Source organism: Oncorhynchus keta, chromosome 10 (assembly GCF_023373465.1).
Source record: "Oncorhynchus keta strain PuntledgeMale-10-30-2019 chromosome 10, Oket_V2, whole genome shotgun sequence".
Lineage (NCBI taxonomy): Eukaryota > Metazoa > Chordata > Actinopteri > Salmoniformes > Salmonidae > Oncorhynchus > Oncorhynchus keta.
In genome coordinates this window covers 21,873,687-21,896,541 of record NC_068430.1, presented here as the reverse complement: position 1 = coordinate 21,896,541, position 22,855 = coordinate 21,873,687, and the positions used below count along the sequence as shown (strand labels likewise).

Below are 22,855 nucleotides of genomic sequence, written 5' to 3'. Positions count from 1 at the left end.
TGGGGTGATAGTAGGGAGGGAGAGAGGGAGAGAGAGAATCTTCTCCCAGTTTTGTTGCTCTGTCTGTTTGACTTGTCTCTCCCCTCCGGCCAGAACAGAGCAGAGGGATTGGATCAGAACGGAACAGAGCGGAGGAATTGGATCAGGACAGAGCAGAGGGATTGGATCAGAACAGTGCAGAGGGATTGGATCAGAACAGAGCAGAGGGATTGGATCAGAACGTAAGACTAACACTATAGTTGTGTTGTTAATCTCCTGACAGGAAGTGAAAGGGAAAAATGTCAAATGGAGAGATTTTCCCTCTAATTCTCTTACCAAACGAATGGCCTGGGTTAGAGTGCTAGGAATAATCTGGAACTGAGCCCGACACAGTCACAGAATTATACTCTGGGGTGGATTATACACAGACTAAGCGCTGTAAACAGTGTGTCTGAGGGGGTGGGGGCAGCGATGTGGAGCAGCCAGGGCAGACGTTTCTATTCAGATGTTCCACAGACCAGTTAGTTGTTCCTTTCAGATGGTTGCCATAACAGCACCATTGAGTCACATAAAGGAAAGCAGGCCTGGGATCTGTTCTCACTGGCTGGCTGGGAGGGAGGCGGGAGCTTCTAAGGAATTTGTCTTGCCCTGTTTTCCTTGTGTTTTTCTGTATGCCTGACTACTTACCCCAAAGCATCTCCCCCACACAGAGGTTCCTCTGTTCTTTAATTGGGACTGTGTCATCAAAGTTATTTGACCCAAAGATAAAAGGGACAGCCACAAAACAGACAGTCCCTCTATTTCAACTTGTTGTCAGGGCCCTGCTCTCACAGCAGATCCATCAGCCTGTCATAGATGACATTAAGGTAAGTCAAATCAGTGTCACCATGACAACATACAGGTAGGTTAACTCAAGCCACCATGGTGACATTTGGTAGGTCAAATCAGGGTCACCATGCCAACGTCTATAGGTTACCCTAGGCCTAGGGTTTCCATGGCGACGTCTTGGTAGGTAGAAATAAGGTCACCATAGCAACATTTGCCATTTAAGGAGGGCTACCTCAAGGTCAGCATCACGACTCTCAGGAAACTGTAATCCATAATAGGAGCCTCTCCCAGAATGCACTGCTCTCCAAGGTGAGATGGAGATAGATGGATGGAGAGGGGGGTGAGGCAGGGGGATAAGGCAGGAGGATGAGGCAGGAGGATGAGGCAGGGGGATGAGGCAGGGGGATAAGGCAGGGGGATGAGGCAGAAGGATGAGGCAGGGGGAGGAGTGTGACTGTGTCCTCTCAATCCATCATTCAGCACCGGCTGCTGACAAGGCGGCTACAGGACTCCCTTGTGTGTGTGTCTCAGTACTACGCTAAAGCTAATAACACCTAAGAAGGCTATGACCTCCAGCCCAGGTCAGAGGGCAGGGCATTGTTGGTGGGTTGTCCATTAGACCAGTGTAGTTTCACAAACAGGATGGAAGACTGGGAACAGAAGAATACACATTCAGACATTTTAAAATAGGACTATTTTGTCTGTTTAATTCTGTGGTGACTTTCGTGACTCGTGGTTTTCCTCGGACATGATCTGCGGGGATGTTTTTCCTAGTGCTCTGTTCTCAGTCACTGTGGTGCAGTGTAGCGTGATGTAAGAGGCACTACAGGAGCAACCTGCTGAGCGCTAAATTGACCAGGGGAACTGTGTGTGTGCGTGTGCATGTGTGTGTATTGGTCTTCATAAACAAGACAGTTAAGAGACATACTGTATTTAGAATATCCATAATGCACCACCAGTCAGACTTTCCAGACAATTAGGTCACATATGCACCTCATTGTACTATGTCAGCTGTTTCCAGAATTTCCCCTTCCCCCATACTATATATTCATCCACGCACATAGCATGTTCTGAGCATCGTCTGATGTCAGATGTATTTAACCAAATGTGACCATCTCTAATGGATTCCCAGTCAAATATGTTCCCCCACAGCAAAGCAAACACATTCCCTGTCTATCCATCTGGCCTCTGGGCCAGAGTTTCCCAAACTCGTTCCTGGGTTCCCCCCTTGGTGCACGTTTCGTTTTTTGCCCTAACACTACACAGCTAATTCAAATAACCAACTCATCATTAAGCTTTGATTATTTTAAACAGCTGTGTAGTGCTTTGGCAAAAAAAACGACATGGAGATGGGGGGGCAGGACTGAGTCTGGGAAACCCTGGCCTAGGCTTTCTCCTTCAACTCTCATTGTCTGGATAATGTGTATCTGAATGACTGGATCTGAAGTGTCCTACATGTCACTGTGGATGAATGAAGCCACAGGGAAGAAGTTATCATTGGTAAAACCAGATAATGCAGCATCTCTCCCCAGACCTGCACTGCCCCAATCTGCTTCTCCCATTACAGTCTTTATATGTTCTCTTTGTCTCTCATTTGTCCCAAGGCGCTCCTATCTTAGAATAAACATCACTGGCTTTGTCTCTATGGCAACCGCAGCACACACCGTACAATGGAATGTGAGTCTGTTGGAGACCTGGTGTTATTATAGTTGAAACAGGAACAGGGCCATAGGAAATGTACAGTACAATCATACACTACAATATAGTACAATGAAATACAATTCAGTACTGTACAATACAATACAATACAGGACAATACAACTTCATATTGTAGGATAGCTTTTAGGAACTGTCTGTCTGTCATTTGGGTATAAGTCTACCCCGACCCTTCCCGATTGCAGTTGGCCTTTGCTACCGGCCCACTTTCTGCGTCAGCCCGAGGAAGTGTTGGAATGACACAACCAATACGCTGAATCTGCTCATGCATGCAGGATATTTGTTTTTCTTTTTTCACACTCCTTGTCTAAATATTTTTTTGTTCCTTTGGCCCGTATTTGTCAGCAGCATTGCTGGGCATATTTTCATCATACTAACTACTTCTGCCGATTGATGTGCAGGCATAGGTTATGGTTTTGATGGTATGTCCAGTCTGTTCCAGGAAGGTAGTAATGTCTTTCCACAGGGCTATATTATATTTCACTCGTCAGATGGAGGCTATGTACACGGGTGAGACACCATAGCAGGTCTGAGAGCACCCTAATGGTTCCTTCTGACTCAAACTGGGATGATGTCATCTGTGGAGTGGAGCTGTTCTGGTTGGTTGAGTTCCAGGCTATTCAAGCACATCACCAGCCTACTCTGAAGGTTATATGTTCAGCTCAAGGTTGTTAGAGAGAGGTGGGCCCTGACACAGGAAGTGATTATAGTACTGGAACTCCCATTGGCTGTTGTCAGTCCAATAGCCATGCCCTTTTCTATTGTAGACCAGCCTTCACTGTTACTTTTTAGAGCGATTTTCAATGAATTGTCGAGCTTGTTAATATATACTAATAAATGCAAGTGAGAGACAATTAAAATATGAGATTTTATTTTATTATACATGTTGTTAGAAGCATTGACCTAGGCCTGTCTCTTTAGATTCTATCCCCTGTTATCCCCTCAGTCACATGATCTTCTCTCAGAGAGCCAGGTAACAGAACACTGTTCACTGTCCTCACCTTGTGCAAGCGGGGCTGAGGTAAAAGGGAGGCGCTGGCGGGGTGATTGTGTGCCGCTTGGGTGTAGTCTCTCTCTGTGTAATTATTTTCCTCAAAGGGAAAACAAATGAGGAGGGATTTGTGTGGTGTCCCTGCCTGCCTGCCCCCCTTCCTGCCCCTCTGCCTTACTGCTGCCTGGTTCTTAGGTGTACGCTATGTTAGCCTGGGATGACCTTTCACAGAGCAAACAGAGAGGGAGAATGCCCTTCAATCCTTCAACCCTTCAGCTTCATTCTCATCACATGCGTGTCACGGCGATACCCCTCAGGTCTGTGTATGAGGGTCTCAGGGGAGGAAAGACAGTGCCAGGTGGGCCAGGGCCACAGCACGACACATTGCCTACTTCTCTCATCCAATACAAATAGATCAATCAGCCTGATGTGTTGTTACTAACCACTCCCATATTAACTAATAGCGTGAAGCTGACATGAATCTGAACAACTTATTGACGCAGCAGGGGTCTCTCAGAAGACTGTTATGTTCTCTGTGTGTGTGAATACGCAAATAATAGAGTCTTTGTATGATAGTATGAGCTATAATTGTGTAGCTCTCATTTCTGAAAGTATGTTATGTGTGTCTTACATAGGATCGTTTATTGTCTTCTTCTCTCTCTCTGTCTTCCTCTGTGTTGAGTAGAGTGACCAGACAGGAAGATGGATGAGCTACAGGATGTGCAGCTGACTGAGATCAAGCCCTTGCTGACCAATAAGGTGAGAGTATGAGATGACCACCTGCGAGGGAGAGTCACACATACACATGCCTTGTACACTGAGTATACCAAACATTAGGAATACCTTCCTAATATTGAGTTGCGTTCGTCGGGGCATGGACTCTACAAGGTGTCAAGAGCGTTCTACAGGGATGCTGGCCCATGTTGACTCCAATGCTTCCCACAATTGTGTCAAGTTGGCTGGATGTCCTTTGGGTGGTGGAACATTCTTGATACACATGGGAAACTGTTGAGCATGAAAAATGCAGCAGTGTTGCAGTTCTTGACACTAACCGGTATGCCTGGCACCTACTACCATACCCTGTTCAAAGGCACTTAAATATCTTGTCTTGCCCAGTCACCCGTTGAATGGAACACACACACAGTCCATGTCTCAATTGTCGCAAGGCTTAAAAATCCTTATTTAACTTGTCTCCTCCCCTTTATCTAAACTGATGGAAGTGGATTTAACAAGTGACATCAATAAGGGATCATAGCTTTCACCTGGATTCACCTGGTCAGTCTATATCATGGAAAGAACAGGTGTTCATAATGTTTTGTAGACTCATGTTTTGAGACTCATTCAATCTTATCCATCGTGAACAGTGCTTTCCTCCCCACTCCAGAACTCTGTTCATCAAAGTTAATTATTTATAATCCCTGCTTCACTGTAGTGAGGGAAGAGAAAAGACTCAAGAAAATAGAGGAATAAGAGTCAATAGAAGAAAAATCAAGGGATGGAGTTAGGCTCAAGAGAGAGATGCAGAGAGATGGAGAGAGAGAGAGTTGGCAGATGAAGCTTGAAAGCAAGAGGGAGGGGAGGAAAAAGGGGAATATCAAAGGGGAACCTTGCAGAAACGCATATTTTTTTTGCTTGAAAGATTCAGATGAGAGAGAGAAATTACTCCAGCAGATCAAAGCTTTCTTCCCACCGTTCCTCAAGGACCTCCAGCATCGAGGAGAGGATGAGCTCCCAGCCTGCCTTGGGTTGGGGCAAGTAGAAGGAAGTCAGCCCATCTGTGTAAATTGACCCGTTTTATATTCAGACAGTTCCAGAGCGATATTACAGGCAGTTAAAGGTTTTCACCAAAAACAAATTTGGCAGGAGAAGTTCAGCCCCCATTCATTTTCAACAAAGTCACGTGGATAAATGTGCAGGGTATTGTGGGAAGGTGAGCGGCAAGAGCCATGCTAGTGGAGTGGTAGAAAAAGTTAAGCTCTGCTCTACTTTATGCAAATGTCAATCAAAGGGAAGCCCTGGAGCGAACCGTTGTCAAGAGGAGGCACGGCCTCTGGTCAAAACCCACTGTTAGGCTTTCTCTGCATCACAGGACATGAGTTGATGTATAGGCTGAGGCAGAGGGTATTGTGTCATACATCATGGGCTGAACAGGCCATTCATCACCTGACAGTGGTGCTGGTGAAGTGGGCTGGCTGTGGACAGACAGGTGGATGGAAGGCAGCGCCATGAGCTCCTCTGAATGAATGGGTTTATGGCTGACCTCTCACTCCACCTAGTGGCCAGGCCATCTCATTAAGAATCCAACAGACAGGAGCCTGCAGGATAGATGTGAGGACAGACAGACAGTAATGAGTTGACAGGAGAGGCATACAGGTGATAAATAGGATAGCATATTGAGAGTATGTCAATTAAGCAGTGGTGTTTTCTATCCTGAACAAAAATATAAATGCAACATTCAACAATTTCAAAGATTTTACTGTGTTACAGTTCATGTAAGGAAATCAGTAAATTGATAGAAATTCTTTAGGATCTAATCTATGGATTTCACATAACTGGGAATACAGATATGTATCTGTTGGTGCATGGACCATAAAACCAGTCAGCATCTCCTTCACATAAAGTTGATGGCTGTTGATTGTGGCCTGTGGAATGTTGTCCTTCTCTTCAATGGCTGTGCGAAGTTGCTGGATATTGCCGGGAACTGGAACACGCTGTCGTACATGTCAATACAGAGCATCCCAAACATGCTCAATGGGTGACATGTCTGGTGAGTATGCAGGCCATAGAAGAACTGGGACATTTTCATCTTCCAGGAATTGTGTACAGATCCTTGCGACAGGGGGCTGTAAATTATCATGCTGAAACATGAGGTGATGGCTGTGGATGAATGGCACGACAATGGGCCTCAGGATCTCGTCACAGTATCTCTGTGCATTTAAATTGCCATCGCTAAAATGCAATTGTGTTCTTTGTCCGTAGCTTATGCCTGCCCATACTATAACCCCACCGCCTCCATGGGGCACTCTGTTCACAACGTTGACATCAGCAAACCGCTCGCCCACATGACACCATACACGTGGTCTGCTGTTGCGAGGCTGGTTGGACATATTGCCAAATTCTCAAAAATAATTTTTGAGGTGACTTGTGGTAGAGAAATGAAAATTCAATACTCTGGCAACAGAGTTCCTGCAGTCAGCATGCCAAATGCAAGCTCCCTCAAAACTTGACAAATCTGTGACATTGTGTTGCGTGGCCAAACTGCACATTTTAGAGTGGCCTTTTATTGTCTCAGCACAAGGTGCACCTGTGTAATGATTATGCTGTTGAATCAGCTTCTTGATATGTCATACCTGTCAAGTGGATGGATTATCTTGGCAAAGGATAAATGCTCACTAACAGGGATGTAAAGAAATTTGTGCACAACATTTGAGAGAAATAAACTTTTTGTGCATATGGAAAGTTTCTGGGATATTTTATTTCACCTCATGAAACATGGGACCAACACTTTAAATGTTGGGTTTATAGTTTTGTTCAGTATAAAATACTGTAGGTGAAAGAATTTCTACCATCCAACACCTCAATAACATATACCATTCTTTTCTCTTTTCTCTCAGAATTCACGTAACTTCCAGGACTTTGACTGCCAGGTGAGTGTCTCCAGTTCTAAATGAAGGGTGTTGATTTGTACTGATCATTTTCAGTGATGTGAAAATGAAGGGCCCAGACACTTGAGCTCTTCAGTAAGGCCATTCTACTGCCACTGTTTGTTTGTGGAGATTGCATGGCCGTGTGCTTGATTTTATACACATTTCAGCAATGGGTGTGGCTGAAATCACCAAATCCACTAATTTGAAGGTGTGTCTACATAATTTTTTATTTTACCTTTATTTAGTTAAGAACAAATTATTTTTTCAATGACGGTCTAGGAAGAGTAGGTTAACTGCCTTGTTCAGGGGCAGAGCAACAGATTTTTACCTTGTCAGCTCTGGGATTCGATCTAGCAACCTTTCGCTTACTCGCCCGATGCTCTAACCACTAGGCTACCTGCCACCCCTACATACTTTTCCACATGCAGATAGAACTATACAGGGTTATTATTAGTCTACATACATAGGCTACAGTCAGAAATGGATCTTCATTATTTTTGTATCTGCTGACAGTGGTCTTTGCACAGTGCAAGGTACATGCTTATGAAGGTTGCACTTCAACTGTAAGGTGGATGCTGCCTTTCCCAGGGACTGTAAACAGTTAACTAATACTGGCTTTCCCAGCCTCCATGCAGTCATGCCTGTTCTCTGCATCATGTCCTGGGCTAAATATAGATACTGCAGGTAGGATGGTAAACATACTCAGTAGAGCAGGGCTGGTGCTCTTTTCCTCCATGTGGGCCTGTCTGCGCACCCACCCCCCCCTTCATGCATACACTTAGACACGTGTATAGGCATTGTCAGACACACAAACACACACTTTCTTCAGACATATTCTTTTTACCACATCCATCGGGACATTGTACCAGCAGAGTTTGCATCTAGCCAGTAAATCCACCAGGATTTGTATCATTATTACAGAGCTCCCATTAGTCATTCTACTGCAGCACTGCTGTGACATCATCACCCAGAGACGGTGTGTGTGGATGTGGATGGGAAGGGACGACAGGGCCCGATGGTGTGGCAGAGGGTATCAGTCTTCATTCTCCACCTGGATGATGCAGTCCCAACCTGAGGATGTTTCTCTTACATCACACTGAGGTAGCCACAATTTATTCATTTTTTTACATTTATTTAGGACAAAACACATTGCGACAAGTGAGACACCACAACACTACATAAAGAGAGAAGTAAGACAAAAACATAGCATAGTAGATGTGTGTCACCCTCCCCCCCTTCACACATTCTTATATGTTTACACTCTTGGCAGGAATTCTGAACAAAATAATGGCGCTAGACATGGCTATTCAAAATGTGATGCTAAATGAGTACAGAATCAGGAGACGTGCTCTGGGAGCTGCAGTGGCACTGAGGGGGGAGTAACGGGGTGCTTTGCTCTGTTCAACATAACAATTCAGTCCTCCTTAAATCTAGCAGAGACAATGGTGTGATCCATTTCAGATATATTGTTCTATGTACAGTGAGCTCCAAAAGTATTGGGACAATGACATTTTTTGCTGTTGTTTTGGATTTGTACTCCAGCTCTTTGGATTTAAAATGATACAATGGCTGTGAGGTTAAAGTGCAGACCGCTTTAATTTTCATCCATATCGAGTGAACCTTTTAGAAATTAAATCACTTTATACCCTCAAAATACCCTCAAATTAAAGCTGACAGTCTGCACTTTATGCTCATAGTCATTGTATCAGGTTAAATTAAATTCAAAATGCTGGAACACAGAGCCAAAATAACAGCCCAATCCTTTTGGAACTCACTTTATAAGCTAAAAAACCTGACAACCTCTTAGGCTTGATCTTAGCCTCCTCCAGGAATGCACTCTCCTCTCTCTTCCCCTTCAGTGGGTGGAGCAAATGGCTTCATATGAAATCAAACTGGGATTGCAAGTCATTGGCCCTCTGTGTTCTGCTGATCTCGTTTAGCCCAGGGGAGGGCGCTCTAAGCCTGACTGATGGTGCAGAGCAGAGGCGCTAGACCTTTGTGTCTAAGATGTGCCTGTACAATGCAGAAGGCTAATGTGGTTAATATATTGGTTAATGTAGCTCTGAAGGAGAAGTGGGTAAAACAGTGCAATGAGAAGAAGTACATCAGTGTCTTTTTTAAGCTGCTATCCCTGTCCTCCACTTTCTCCTCTGTCCGTCCATCTCCTTGGATGGTGTGGTTGGTGCTGAGACAACAGTGTCTGTATGACTCACAGGGATGGAGAGGTGACAGCTTAGCTATGACACTGTTACTGGCCTGCCTTTGGCAGAGAGACATAGAAACAGTCTCTATGATTGCATTCTGAGGTGGCGCTGGAATTAAAACAAAACAGACTCTAATCAGAAATGTATACCTGAAATAAAATGGTGGTGATTTATCAGTGTGTGTGGAGATAGCAGTCACTTGTGAACAGATTATTGATAATCCAGGTGGGGGGGATTTTTACCAGAGATGCATGCATCATCATTAGACCAGTCAACAGGTGCTCGTCCGCCCACGTGTTCTCGCACACCCCGAGAGCTTCTGGTCAGCGGGGTGGTGGCACCGGGATCCTCATCTCTCCCAAGTGGTCTTTCTCTCTTTCTCCCCTTACCCATCTGTCTATTGCCTCCTTTGAATTCCATGCTGTCACAGTTACCAGCCCTTTCAAGCTTAACATCCTTATCATTTATCGCCCTCCAGGTTCCCTCGGAGAGTTCATCAATGAGCTTGATGCCTTGATAAGCTCCTTTCCTGAGGACGGCTCACCTCTCACAGTTCTGGGCGACTTTAACCTCCCCACGTCTACCTTTGACTCATTCCTCTCTGCCTCCTTCTTTCCACTCCTCTCCTCTTTTGACCTCACCCTCTCACCTTCCCCCCTACTCACAAGGCAGGCAATACGCTTGACCTCATCTTTACTAGATGCTGTTCTTCCACTAACCTCATTGCAACTCCCCTCCAAGTCTCCGACCACTACCTTGTATCCTTTTCCCTCTCGCTCTCATCCAACACTTCCCACACTGCCCCTACTCGGATGGTATCGCGCCGTCCCAACCTTCGCTCTCTCTCCCCCGCTACTCTCTCCTCTTCCATCCTATCTTCTCTTCCCTCTGCTCAAACTTTCTCCAACCTATCTCCTGATTCTGCCTCCTCAACCCTCCTCTCCTCCCTTACTGCATCCTTTGACTCCCTATGTCCCCTATCCTCCAGGCCGGCTCGGTCCTCCCCTCCCGCTCCGTGGCTCGACGACTCATTGCGAGCTCACAGAACAGGGCTCCGGGCAGCCGAGCGGAAATGGAGGAAAACTCGCCTCCCTGCGGACCTGGCATCCTTTCACTCCCTCCTCTCTACATTTTCCTCCTCTGTCTCTGCTGCTAAAGCCACTTTCTACCATTCTAAATTCCAAGCATCTGCCTCTAACCCTAGGAAGCTCTTTGCCACCTTCTCCTCCCTCCTGAATCCTCCCCCTCCCTCCTCCTCTCTGCAGATGACTTCGTCAACCATTTTGAAAAGAAGGTCGATGACATCCGATCCTCGTTTGCTAAGTCAAACGACACCGCTGGTTCTGCTCACACTGCCCTACCCTATGCTCTGACCTCTTTCTCCCCTCTCTCTCCAGATGAAATCTCGCGTCTTGTGACGGCCGGCCGCCCAACAACCTGCCCGCTTGACCCTATCCCCTCCTCTCTTCTCCAGACCATTTCCGGAGACCTTCTCCCTTACCTCACCTCGCTCATCAACTCATCCCTGACCACTGGCTACGTCCCTCCCGTCTTCAAGAGAGCGAGAGTTGCACCCCTTCTGAAAAAACCTACACTCGATCCCTCCGATGTCAACAACTACAGACCAGTATCCCTTCTCTCTTTTCTCTCCAAAACTCTTGAGCGTGCCGTCCTTGGCCAGCTCTACCGCTATCTCTCTCAGAATGACCTTCTTGATCCAAATCAGTCAGGTTTCAAGACTAGTCATTCAACTGAGACTGCTCTTCTCTGTATCACGGAGGCGCTCCGCACTGCTAAAGCTAACTCTCTCTCCTCTGCTCTCATCCTTCTAGACCTATCGGCTGCCTTCGATACTGTGAACCATCAGATCCTCCTCTCCACCCTCTCCGAGTTGGGCATCTCCGGCGCGGCCCACGCTTGGATTGCGTCCTACCTGACAGGTCGCTCCTACCAGGTGGCGTGGCGAGAATCTGTCTCCTCACCACGCGCTCTCACCACTGGTGTCCCCAGGGCTCTGTTCTAGGCCCTCTCTTATTCTCGCTATACACCAAGTCACTTGGCTCTGTCATAACCTCACATGGTCTCTCCTATCATTGCTATGCAGACGACACACAATTAATCTTCTCCTTTCCCCCTTCTGATGACCAGGTGGCGAATCGCATCTCTGCATGTCTGGCAGACATATCAGTGTGGATGACGGATCACCACCTCAAGCTGAACCTCAGCAAGACGGAGCTCCTCTTCCTCCCGGGGAAGGACTGCCCGTTCCATGATCTCGCCATCACGGTTGACAACTCCATTGTGTCCTCCTCCCAGAGCGCTAAGAACCTTGGCGTGATCCTGGACAACACCCTGGCGTTCTCAACTAACATCAAGGCGGTGTCCCGTTCCTGTAGGTTCATGCTCTACAACATCCGCAGAGTACGACCCTGCCTCACACAGGAAGCGGCGCAGGTCCTAATCCAGGCACTTGTCATCTCCGTCTTGATTACTGCAACTCGCTGTTGGCTGGGCTCCCTGCCTGTGCCATTAAACCCCTACAACTCATCCAGAACGCCGCAGCCCGTCTGGTGTTCAACCTTCCCAAGTTCTCTCACGTCACCCCGCTCCTCCGCTCTCTCCACTGGCTTCCAGTTGAAGCTCGCATCCGCTACAAGACCATGGTGCTCGCCTGCGGAGCTGTGAGGGAACGGCACCTCAGTACCTCCAGGCTCTGATCAGGCCCTACACCCAAACAAGGGCACTGCGTTCATCCACCTCTGGCCTGCTCGCCTCCCTACCACTGAGGAAGTACAGTTCCCGCTCAGCCCAGTCAAAACTGTTCGCTGCCCTGGCCCCCCAATGGTGGAACAAACTCCCTCACGACGCCAGGACAGCGGAGTCAATCACCACCTTCCGGAGACACCTGAAACCCCACCTCTTTAAGGAATACCTAGGATAGGATAAGTAATCCTTCTCACCCCCCCCAACAAGATTTAGATGCAAGTGGCTGTTCCACTGGTTGTCATAAGGTGTATGCACCAATTTGTAAGTCGCTCTGGATAAGAGCGTCTGCTAAATGACTTAAATGTAAATGTAAATGTACATTGTAAATGTGTCTGTCACGTCCTGACCTTAAGTCCCTTTTTATGTCTCTGTTTTAGTTTGGTCAGGGTGTGAGTTGGGGTGGGCATTCTATGTTGTGTATTCTAGGTTTTGTATTTCTGTGTTTGGCCTAGTATGGTTCCCAATCAGAGGCAGCTGTCGATCGTTGTCTCTGATTGAGAACCATACTTAGGCAGCCTGTTTTCCCACTATGATTTGTGGGTAGTTGTTTTCTGTGTCTGTGTTTTACCATACAGAACTGTTTCGGTTTTCATTTATTTCTCTTGTTCTTTTTGTATTCAGTGTTCGGTTTTATTTCACTAAAATATGGACACTTACCACGCTGCACATTGGTCCGATCTTTCCTACTCCTCCTCAGAAGAGGAGGAAAATCGTTACAGAACTACCCACCACCAAAGGACCAAGCAGTGTGGTAACCCGGAGCAGAGGGTTCTGGACTCTTTGACTTGGGAGGAGATACTGGAAGGCAAGGGACCCTGGGAACAGGCTGGGGAATATCGCCGCCCCAAGGAAGATCTGGAGGCAGCGAGAGCTAAGCGGCGGCGATATGAGGTAAGGCAGGGCAACAGGCACGAGAGGGGGGAGCACACGGGGAGATTGGCGGAGTCAGGCGATAGCTCTGAGCCAACTCCCCGTGCTTACCGGAAGAAGCGTAGTACTGGTCAGGCACCATGTAATGCGATCAAGCGCACGGTTTCGCCAGTACGCGCTCATAGCCCGGTGTGCTATAGGCCAGCCCCCCGCAAGTGCCATGCGAGAGTGGACATCCAGCCAGGGCGTGTTGTGCCAGCTGTGCCAGCTCAGAGTTTCCGGTATGCCGTTTCGGGCCCAGGGTATCCTGCGCCGGCGCTGCGTGCTGTGTCTCCGTGCCGGGCGAATGTGGGCATTGAGCCTAAGGGAGAGGTGCGAGTGGTATGCACCATATCTCCAGTGCTCACCCACAGCCCGGTTCAACCTGTGCCTGCATTCTGGAGGGTCCGGGCTAAAGGGGTCATCCAGCCTGGAGGAGTGGTGCCAAGGCTGCGCACCAGAGCTCCAGTGCTCCCCCACAGCCCGGTCCATCCGGTGCCTCCTCCACGCACCAGGCCTCCTGTAGCTCTCCCCAGCCTGGTGGGTCCTGTGGCAGCCCCACACAACAGGCTGTCTCTCCGTCTCCTCACTCCAGGTTCTCCCGTCTGTCCGGAGCTGCCAGAGCCGCCCTTCACTCCGGGGCTGCCAGAGTCGCCCTTCACTCCGGCGCTGCCAGAGTCGCCCTTCACTCCGGCGCTGCCGGAGTCGCCATTCACTCCGGCGCTGCCTGGAGTCGCCATTCACTCCGGCACTGCCTGGAGTCTCACACCTGTCCGGCGCTGCCGGAGACTCCCGTCTATTCGGGGCCCGCTGCAAGGGTCCCCAGTCCGAGGTCGGCGGCGTGGGTCGCCGCTCCAAAGGCGCCACTTAAGTGGGCCAAGACTATGATGGAGTGGGGTCCACGTCCCGCGCCAGAGCCGCCCCCACGGACAGATGCCCACCCGGACCCTCCCCTATGGGTTTAGGTTTTGCGGCCGGAGTCCGCACCTTTTGGGGGGGGGGGTCTATAGTTTTTGACTTCAAATTAGTCTTGTTGTTTTCTTGAGGAGGGGAGCGACTCGGGCCATTTGGAAGTCAGAGGGGACGCAGCCATTGGTCAGGGAAGAGGTTGATGAGGGAAGTGAGGAATTGGAGTCGAGCAGGCAGGTTGTTGGGCGGCCAGACCTCACTTAGACACAGGATTTCTTCTGGAGAGAGAGGGGAAAAAGAGGTCAAGGCGTAGGGTACGTCTGTGTGAGTGGGACCAGTGGACTCAATAGGCTGATTGAATGAGAAGCGGATGTCGTTTCAAAGTGGTTGGCAAAGTCATCTGCAGAGAGAGAGGAGGGAGGGGGATGAAGCGGCGCAGGTCCTAATCCAGGCACTTGTCATCTCCCGTCTGGATTACTGCAACTCGCTGTTGGCTGGGCTCCCTGCCTGTGCCATTAAACCCCTACAACTCATTCAGAACGCCGCAGCCCGTCTGGTGTTCAACCTTCCCAAGTTCTCTCACGTCACCCCGCTCCTCCGCTCTCTCCACTGGCTTCCAGTTGAAGCTCGCATCCGCTACAAGACCATGGTGCTTGCCTACGGAGCTGTGAGGGGAACGGCACCTCAGTACCTCCAGGCTCTGATCAGGCCCTACACCCAAACAAGGGCACTGCGTTCATCCACCTCTGGCCTGCTCGCCTCCCTACCACTGAGGAAGTACAGTTCCCGCTCAGCCCAGTCAAAACTGTTCGCTGCTCTGGCCCCCAATGGTGGAACAAACTCCTCACGACGCCAGGACAGCGGAGTCAATCACCACCTTCCGGAGACACCTGAAACCCCACCTCTTTAAGGAATACCTAGGATAGGATAAGTAATCCTTCTCACCCCCCCTAAAGATTTAGATGCACTATTGTAAAGTGGCTGTTCCACTGGATGTCATAAGGTGAATGCACCAATTTGTAAGTCGCTCTGGATAAGAGCGTCTGCTAAATGACTTAAATGTAATGTAAAATGTAAATGTAATGAAGGAGAAGGTGGAAAAGAGTTTCCTATGGTTAGAGGTAGAAGGTATGACATTTAGAGTGATAGAAAGTAGTGAATACAGAGTAAGAGAAGGTAGAGAGGAGAGAGTGAAAGGATGATAGGTCCCCCGGAAGTATAGTTTTCCAAAATTTTCGCTCAGCTGACATGTTCTGTAAGTTTGCAATGAGTCACTCAGCCACGGAGAAGGAGGGGAGGGCCGAGCCGGCTTGGAGGAAAGGGGACAGTGCGAGTCATAGGATGTGGAAAGGGAGGAGAGTAGGGTCGAAGACCCAGAATTTGGAGATAGGAGGGAGAAGGATTTAGCGGAAGGGCGAGATGATAGGATGGAAGAGGAAAGAGTAGTGGGAGGGAGAGAGCGAAGATTGCGACAGTGCATGACCATCTGGGTAGGGTAGGAGGAAAGGGAGTCAGAAAAGGAAACAAAGTATTGATCAGAGACCTGGAGGGGGGTTGTAGTGTGATTAGTAGGTGAGCAGCCTCTAGTAAAGATGAGATCAAGTGTTTTTCCTTGTGAGTTGGAGGGGATTGGGAAAGGGAAAGGGTAAGGTCAAAAGAGGTGGGGAAAGAGAGAGTTGTAAAGCAATTAATCGAAGGCAGACATCAGTCCTGTGTCATGCCAACAGTAAAGTATCCTGAGGCAATTCATGTGTGGGGTTACTTCGCAGCCAAGGGAGTGGACTCACTCATAATTTTGCCTAAGAACACAGCCATGAATAAAAAATGGTACCAACACATCCTCCGAGAGCAACTTCTCCCAACCATCCAGGAACAGTTTGGTGACGAACAATGCCTTTTCCAGCATGATGGAGCACCTTGCCATAAGGCAAAAGTGATAACTAAGTGGTTCGGGGAACAAAACATCAATATTTTTGGTCCATGGCCAGGAAACTACCCAGATCTTAATCCCATTGAGAACTTTTGGTCAATCCTCAATAGGCGAGTGGACAAATTAAAACCCACATATTCTGACAAACTCCAAGCATTGATTATGCATGAATGGGCTGCCATCAGTCAGGGTGTGGCCCAGAAGTTAATTGACAACATGCCAGGGTGGATTGCAGAGGTCTTGAAAAAGAAGGGTCAGAACTGCAAATATTGGCTTTTTTCATCAACTTCATGTTTTTAATTTATTTTATTTCACCTTTATTTAACCAGGTAGGCTAGTTGAGAACAAGTTCTCATTTGCAACTGCGACCTGGCCAAGATAAAGCATAGCAGTGCAATCTGTAAGTCGCTCTGGATAAGAGCGTCTGCTAAATGACTTAAATGTAATGTAATGAACAGACAACACAGAGTTACACATGGAGTAAACGATTAACAAGTCAATAACACAGTAGAAAAAAATGTAATTGACATTGTAATTGTCAATAAAAGCCTTTTGACACTTATGAAATTCTTGTAAATATACTACAGTATTCCATAGTAACATCTGCCAAAATATTTAAAGACACTGAAGCAGCAAACTTTGTGGAAATTAATATTTGTGTCATTATATACATATGAGATGAGTAATGCAAGACATTTAAACATTATTAAAGTGGCTAGTGTTCTGTTTATTAAAGTGGCCAGTGATTTCAAGTCTATGTATATAGGCAGCAGCCTCTAATGTACTAGTGATGGCTATTTAACAGTGATGGCCTTGAGATGGAAGCTGTTTTTCAGTCTCTCTGTCCCAGCTTTGATGCACCTGTACTGACCTCACCTTCTGGATGATAGCGGGGTGAACAGGCAGTGGCTTGGGTGGTTGTTGTCCTTGATGATCTTTTTGGCCTTCCTGTAACATCAGGTGCTGTAGGTGTCCTGGAGGGCAGGTAGTTTGCTCACAGTGATGCGTTGGGCAGACCGCACCACCAAGCGGTGATACAGCCTGATAGGATGCTCTCAATTGTGCATCTGTAAAATGTTGTGAGGGTTTGCCAAGCCAAATTTCTTCAGCCTCTTGAAGTTGAAGAGGTGCTGTTGCGCCTTCTTCACCACACTGTCTGTGTGGGTGGACCATTTCAGTTTGTCAGTGATGTGTACGCCGAGGAACTTGAAGCATTCCACCTTCTCCACTGCGGTCCTATCAATGTGGATAAAGGGATGCTCCCTCTGCTGTTTCCTGAAGTCCACAATCATCTCCTTTGTTTTGTTGACATCGAGTGGTTATTTTCCTGGCCTCACACTCCCAGAGCCTTCAACTCCTCCCTGTAGGCTGTCTCGTCAGTGTTGGTAATCAAGCCTACTACTGTTGTGTCGTCTGCAAACTTGATTTTTTTTTATATATATTTTTTTATTTCACCTTTATTTAACCAGGTAGGCTAGTTGAAAACAAGTTCTCATTTGCAACTGCGACCTGGCCAAGATAAAGCATAGCAGTGTGAACAGACAACACAGAGTTACACATGGAGTAAACAATTAACAAGTCAATAACACAGTAGAAAAAAAGGGGGAGTCTATATACAATGTGTGCAAAATGCACGAGGAGGTAGGCGAATAATTACAATTTTGCACATTAACACTGGAGTGATAAATGATCAGATGGTCATATACAGGTAGAGATATTGGTGTGCAAAAGAGCAGAAAAGTAAATGAATAAAAACAGTATGGGGATGAGGTAGGTGAAAATGTGTGGGCTATTTACCAATAGACTATGTACAGCTGCAGCGATCGGTTAGCTGCTCAGATAGCAGATGTTTGAAGTTGGTGAGGGAGATAAAAGTCTCCAACTTCAGCGATTTTTGCAATTTGTTCCAGTCACAGGCAGCAGAGTACTGGAACGAAAGGCGGCCAAATGAGGTGTTGGCTTCAGGGATGATCAGTGAGATACACCTGCTGGAGCGCGTGCTACGGATGGCCAGTGAACTGAGATAAGGCGGAGCTTTACCTAGCATGGACTTGTAGATGACCTGGAGCCAGTGGGTCTGGCGACGAATATGTAGCGAGGGCCAGCCGACTAGAGCATACAAGTCGCAGTGGTGGGTGGTATAAGGTGCTTTAGTGACAAAACGGATGGCACTGTGATAAACTGCATCCAGTTTGCTGAGTAGAGTGTTGGGAGCCATTTTGTAGATGACATCGCCGAAGTCGAGGATCGGTAGGATAGTCAGTTTTACTAGGGTAAGCTTGGCGGCGTGAGTGAAGGAGGCTTTGTTGCGGAATAGAAAGCCGACTCTTGATTTGATTTTCGATTGGAGATGTTTGATATGAGTCTGGAAGGAGAGTTTGCAGTCTAGCCAGACACCTAGGTACTTATAGATGTCCACATATTCAAGGTCGGAACCATCCAGGGTGGTGATGCTAGTCGGGCATGTGGGTGCAGGCAGCGATCGGTTGAAAAGCATGCATTTGGTTTTACTAGCGTTTAAGAGCAGTTGGAGGCCACGGAAGGAGTGTTGTATGGTATTGAAGCTCGTTTGGAGGTTAGATAGCACAGTGTCCAATGACGGGCCGAAAGTATAATGAATGGTGTCGTCTGCGTAGAGGTGGATCAGGGAATCGCCCGCAGCAAGAGCAACATCATTGATATATACAGAGAAAAGAGTCGGTCCGAGAATTGAACCCTGTGGCACCCCCATAGAGACTGCCAGAGGACCGGACAGCATGCCCTCCGATTTGACACACTGAACTCTGTCTGCAAAGTAATTGGTGAACCAGGCAAGGCAGTCATCCGAAAAACCGAGGCTACTGAGTCTGCCGATAAGAATATGGTGATTGACAGAGTCGAAAGCCTTGGCAAGGTCGATGAAGACGGCTGCACAGTACTGTCTTTTATCAATGGCGGTTATGATATCGTTTAGTACCTTGAGTGTGGCTGAGGTGCACCCGTGACCGGCTCGGAAACCAGATTGCACAGCGGAGAAGGTACGGTGGGATTCGAGATGGTCGGTGACCTGTTTGTTGACTTAGCTTCCGAAGACCTTAGATAGGCAGGGCAGGATGGATATAGGTCTGTAACAGTTTGGGTCCAGGGTGTCTCCCCCTTTGAAGAGGGGGATGACTGCGGCGGCTTTCCAATCCTTGGGGATCTCAGACGATATGAAAGAGAGGTTGAACAGGCTGGTAATAGGGGTTGCGACAATGGCGGCGGATAGTTTCAGAAATAGAGGGTCCAGATTGTCAAGCCCAGCTGATTTGTACGGGTCCAGGTTTTTCCAGCTCTTTCAGAACATCTGCTATCTGGATTTGGGTAAAGGAGAACCTGGAGAGGCTTGGGCGAGGAGCTGCGGGGGCGGAGCTGTTGGCCGAGTTTGGAGTAGCCAGGTGGAAGGCATGGCCAGCCGTTGAGAAATGCTTATTGAAGTTTTCGATAATCATGGATTTATCGGTGGTGACCGTGTTACCTAGCCTCAGTGCAGTGGACAGCTGGGAGGAGGTGCTCTTGTTCTCCATGGACTTCACAGTGTCCCAGAACTTTTTGGAGTTGGAGCCACAGGATGCAAACTTCTGCCTGAAGAAGCTGGCCTTAGCTTTCCTGACTGACTGCGTGTATTGGTTGAGGGGTGCACCTCAGCCGCACTCAAGGTCCTAAACGATATAATAACCGCCATCGATAAAAGACAGTACTGTGCAGACGTCTTCAACAACCTGGCCAAGGCTTTCGACTCTGTCAATCACCACATTCTTATCAGGCAGACTCAATAGCTGTAACGGCGTTCTTCGTTTGTCGAAAGAGAGTCGGACCGAAATGCAGCGTGGTGGTTACTCATGTCTTTAATGAAACAATCGCGATACATGAAATAACTTCTACAAATGCAAAACAACAAACGGAACATGAAAACTAATTACAGCCTATCTGGTGAAACTACACAGAGACAGGAACAATCACCCACGAAATACAAAGTGAAACCCAGGCTACCTAAATACGGTTCAGAGACAACGAGAATCACCTGACTCTGATTGAGAACTGCCTCAGGCAGCCAACCTATGCTACACCCCTACTCAGCCGCAATCCCAATACCTACAAAACCCCCAATACGAAACACAACATTAAACCCATGTTACACCCTGGCCTGACCAAATATATAACGAAAACACAAAACACTATGACCAAGGCGTGACAATAGCCTTGGTTTCTCAAATGTCTGCCTTGCCTGGTTCACCAACTACTTCTCAGACAGAGTTCAGTGTGTCAAATTGGAGGGCCTGTTGTCTGGACCTCTGGCAGTGTCTATGGGGGTACCACAGGGTTCAATTCTCGGGCAGACTATTTTCTCTGTATACATCAATGATGTCGCTATTGCTGCTGGTGTTTCTCTGATCCACCTCTACGCAGACGACACCATTCTGTATACATCTGGCCCTTCTTTGGACACTGTGTTAACAAACCTCCAAACAAGCTTCAATGCCATACAACACTCCTTCCGTGGCCTCCAATTGCTTTTAAATGCTAGTAAAACTAAATACATGCTCTTCAACCATTTGCTGCCCACACCCGCCCGCCCGACTAGCATCACTACACTGGACAGTTCTGACCTAGAATATGTGGACAACTACAAATACCTAGGTGTCTGGTTAGACTGTTATCTCTCCTTCCAAGCACACATTAAGCATCTCCAATCCAAAATGTAATCTCGAATTTGCTTCCTATTTTGCAACAAAGCCTCCTTTACTCATGCTGCCAAACTTACCCTCGTAAAATGTACTATCCTACCGATCCTTGACTTCGGCGATTTTACATAATAGCCTCCCAACACTCTACTCAGCAAACTGGATGTAGTCCAGTCAGTTGTCCATCACAGTGCCATCCGTTTTGTCACCAAAGCCCCATATACTACCCACCAATGCGACCTGTATGCTCTCGTTGGCTGGCCCTCGCTACATATTCGTCACCAAACCCACTGGCTCCAGGTCATCTATAAGTCTTTGCTAGGTAAAACCCCGCCTTATCTCAGCTAACTGGTCATCATAGCAACACCCACCCGTAGCATGCGCTCCAGCAGGTATATTTCACTGGTCATCGCCAAAGCCAACACTTCCTTTGGCCGCCTTTCCTTCCAGTTCTCTGCTGGCAATGACTGGAACGAATTGCAAAATCACTGAAGCTGGAGACTTATATCAATTCAATTTCAATTCAAGGGGCTTTATTGGCAATGGAAACATATGTTAACTTTGCCAAAGCAAGTGAGGTAGATAATATACAAAAGTGAAATAAACAATAAAAATTAACAGTAAACATTACACATTCAGAAGTTTCAAAAGAATAAAGACATTACAAATTTCATATTATGTATATATACAGTGTTGTAACAATGTACAAATGGTTAAAGTACACAAGGGAAAATAAATAAGCATAAATATGGGTTGTATTTACAATGGTGTTTGTTCTTCACTGGTTGCCCTTTTCTTGTGGCAACAGGTCACAAATCTTGCTGCTGTGATAACACACTGTGGAATTTCACCCAGTAGATATGGGAGTTTATAAAAAATGGGTTTGTTTTCGAATTCTTTGTGGATCTGTGTATTCTGAGGGAAATACTGTATGTGTCTCTAATATGGTCATGCATTGGGCAGGAGGTTAGGAAGTGCAGCTCAGTTCCCACCTCATTTTGTGGGCAGTGTGCACATAGCCTGTCTTCTCTTGAGGGCCAGGTCTGCCTACGACGGCCTTTCTCAATAGCAAGGCTATGCTCACTAAGTCTGTACATAGTCAAAGCTTTCCTTAAGTTTGGGTCAGTCACAGTGGGCAGGTATTCTGCCACTGTGTACTCTCTGTTTAGGGCCAAATAGCATTCAAGTTTGCTCTGTTTTTTTGTTAATTCTTTCCAATGTGTCAAGTAATTATCTTTTTGTTTTCTCGTGATTTGGTTGGGTCTAATTGTGTTGCTGTCCTGGGGCTCTGTGGGGTCTGTTTGTGAACAGAGCCCCAGGACCAGCTTGCTTAGGGGACTCTTCTCCAGGTTCATCTTTCTGTAGGTGATGGCTTTGTCATGGAAGGTTTGGGAATCGCTTCCTTTTAGGTGGTTGTAGAATTTAACGGCTCTTTTCTGGATTTTGATCATCTTTTGGGTATCGGCCTAATTCTGCTCTGCATGCATTATTTGGTGTTCTACGTTGTACGCAAATGATATTTTAGCAGAATTCTGCATGCAGTCTCTCAATTTGGTGTTTGTCCCATTTTGTGATATCTTGGTTGGTGAGTGGACCCCAGACCTCACAACCATAAAGGGCAATGGGTTCTATGACTGATTCAAGTATTTTTAGCCAGATCCTAATTTGTATGTTGAATTTTATGTTCCTTTTGATGGCATAGAATGCCCTTCTTGCCTTGTCTCTCAGATCGTTCACAGCTTTGTGGAAGTTACCTGTGGCGCTGATGTTTAGGCCTAGGTATGTATAGTTTATTTTGTGCTCTAGGGCAACGGGGTCTAGATGGAATTTTTATATGTGGTCCTGGTGACTGTACCCTTTTTAGAACACCATTATTTTGGTCTTACTGAGATTCACTGTCAGGGCCCAGGTCTGGCAGAATCTGTGCAGAATATCTAGGTGCTGCTGTAGGCCCTCCTTGGTTGGTGACAGAAGCACCAGATAATCAGCAAACAGTAGACATTTGACTTCAGATTCTTGTAGGGTGAGGCTGGGTGTTGCAGACATTTCTAGTGCCCGCGCCAATTTGTTGATATATATGTTGAAGAGGGTGGGGCTTAAGCTGCATCCCTGTCTCACCCCACGGCCCATATCTCCCTCTCTAACTTTAAGCATCATCTGTCAGAGCAGCTCACCGATAACTGTACATGTACACAGCCAATCTGTAAATAGCACACCCAACTACCTCATCCCTATATTATTACTTAGCCTCTTGCTCTTTTGCACTCCAGTAT

The 22,855-nt window shown here is 47.2% G+C and overlaps 1 protein-coding gene across 4 annotated transcripts in view; it reads left to right on the top strand.

The window, feature by feature from the left end:
• LOC118388381 (protein NDRG3-like) overlaps window positions 1-22,855 on the top strand; it is a 56,736-nt gene that overhangs the window by 12,876 nt on the left and 21,005 nt on the right. For 2 of the 4 annotated variants that reach the window (XM_035777381.2, XM_035777383.2), the window contains exons 2-3: window positions 4,200-4,273; window positions 7,129-7,161. In XM_035777381.2, coding sequence (XP_035633274.1) covers window positions 4,217-4,273; window positions 7,129-7,161 — 90 coding nt within the window. In that variant the 5' untranslated portion in view covers window positions 4,200-4,216. Of the gene's footprint in view, window positions 1-98; window positions 222-4,199; window positions 4,274-7,128; window positions 7,162-8,124; window positions 8,263-22,855 lie in introns of those variants that run through there. The other 2 variants (XM_052526679.1, XM_035777385.2) reach the window with 2 other exon arrangements.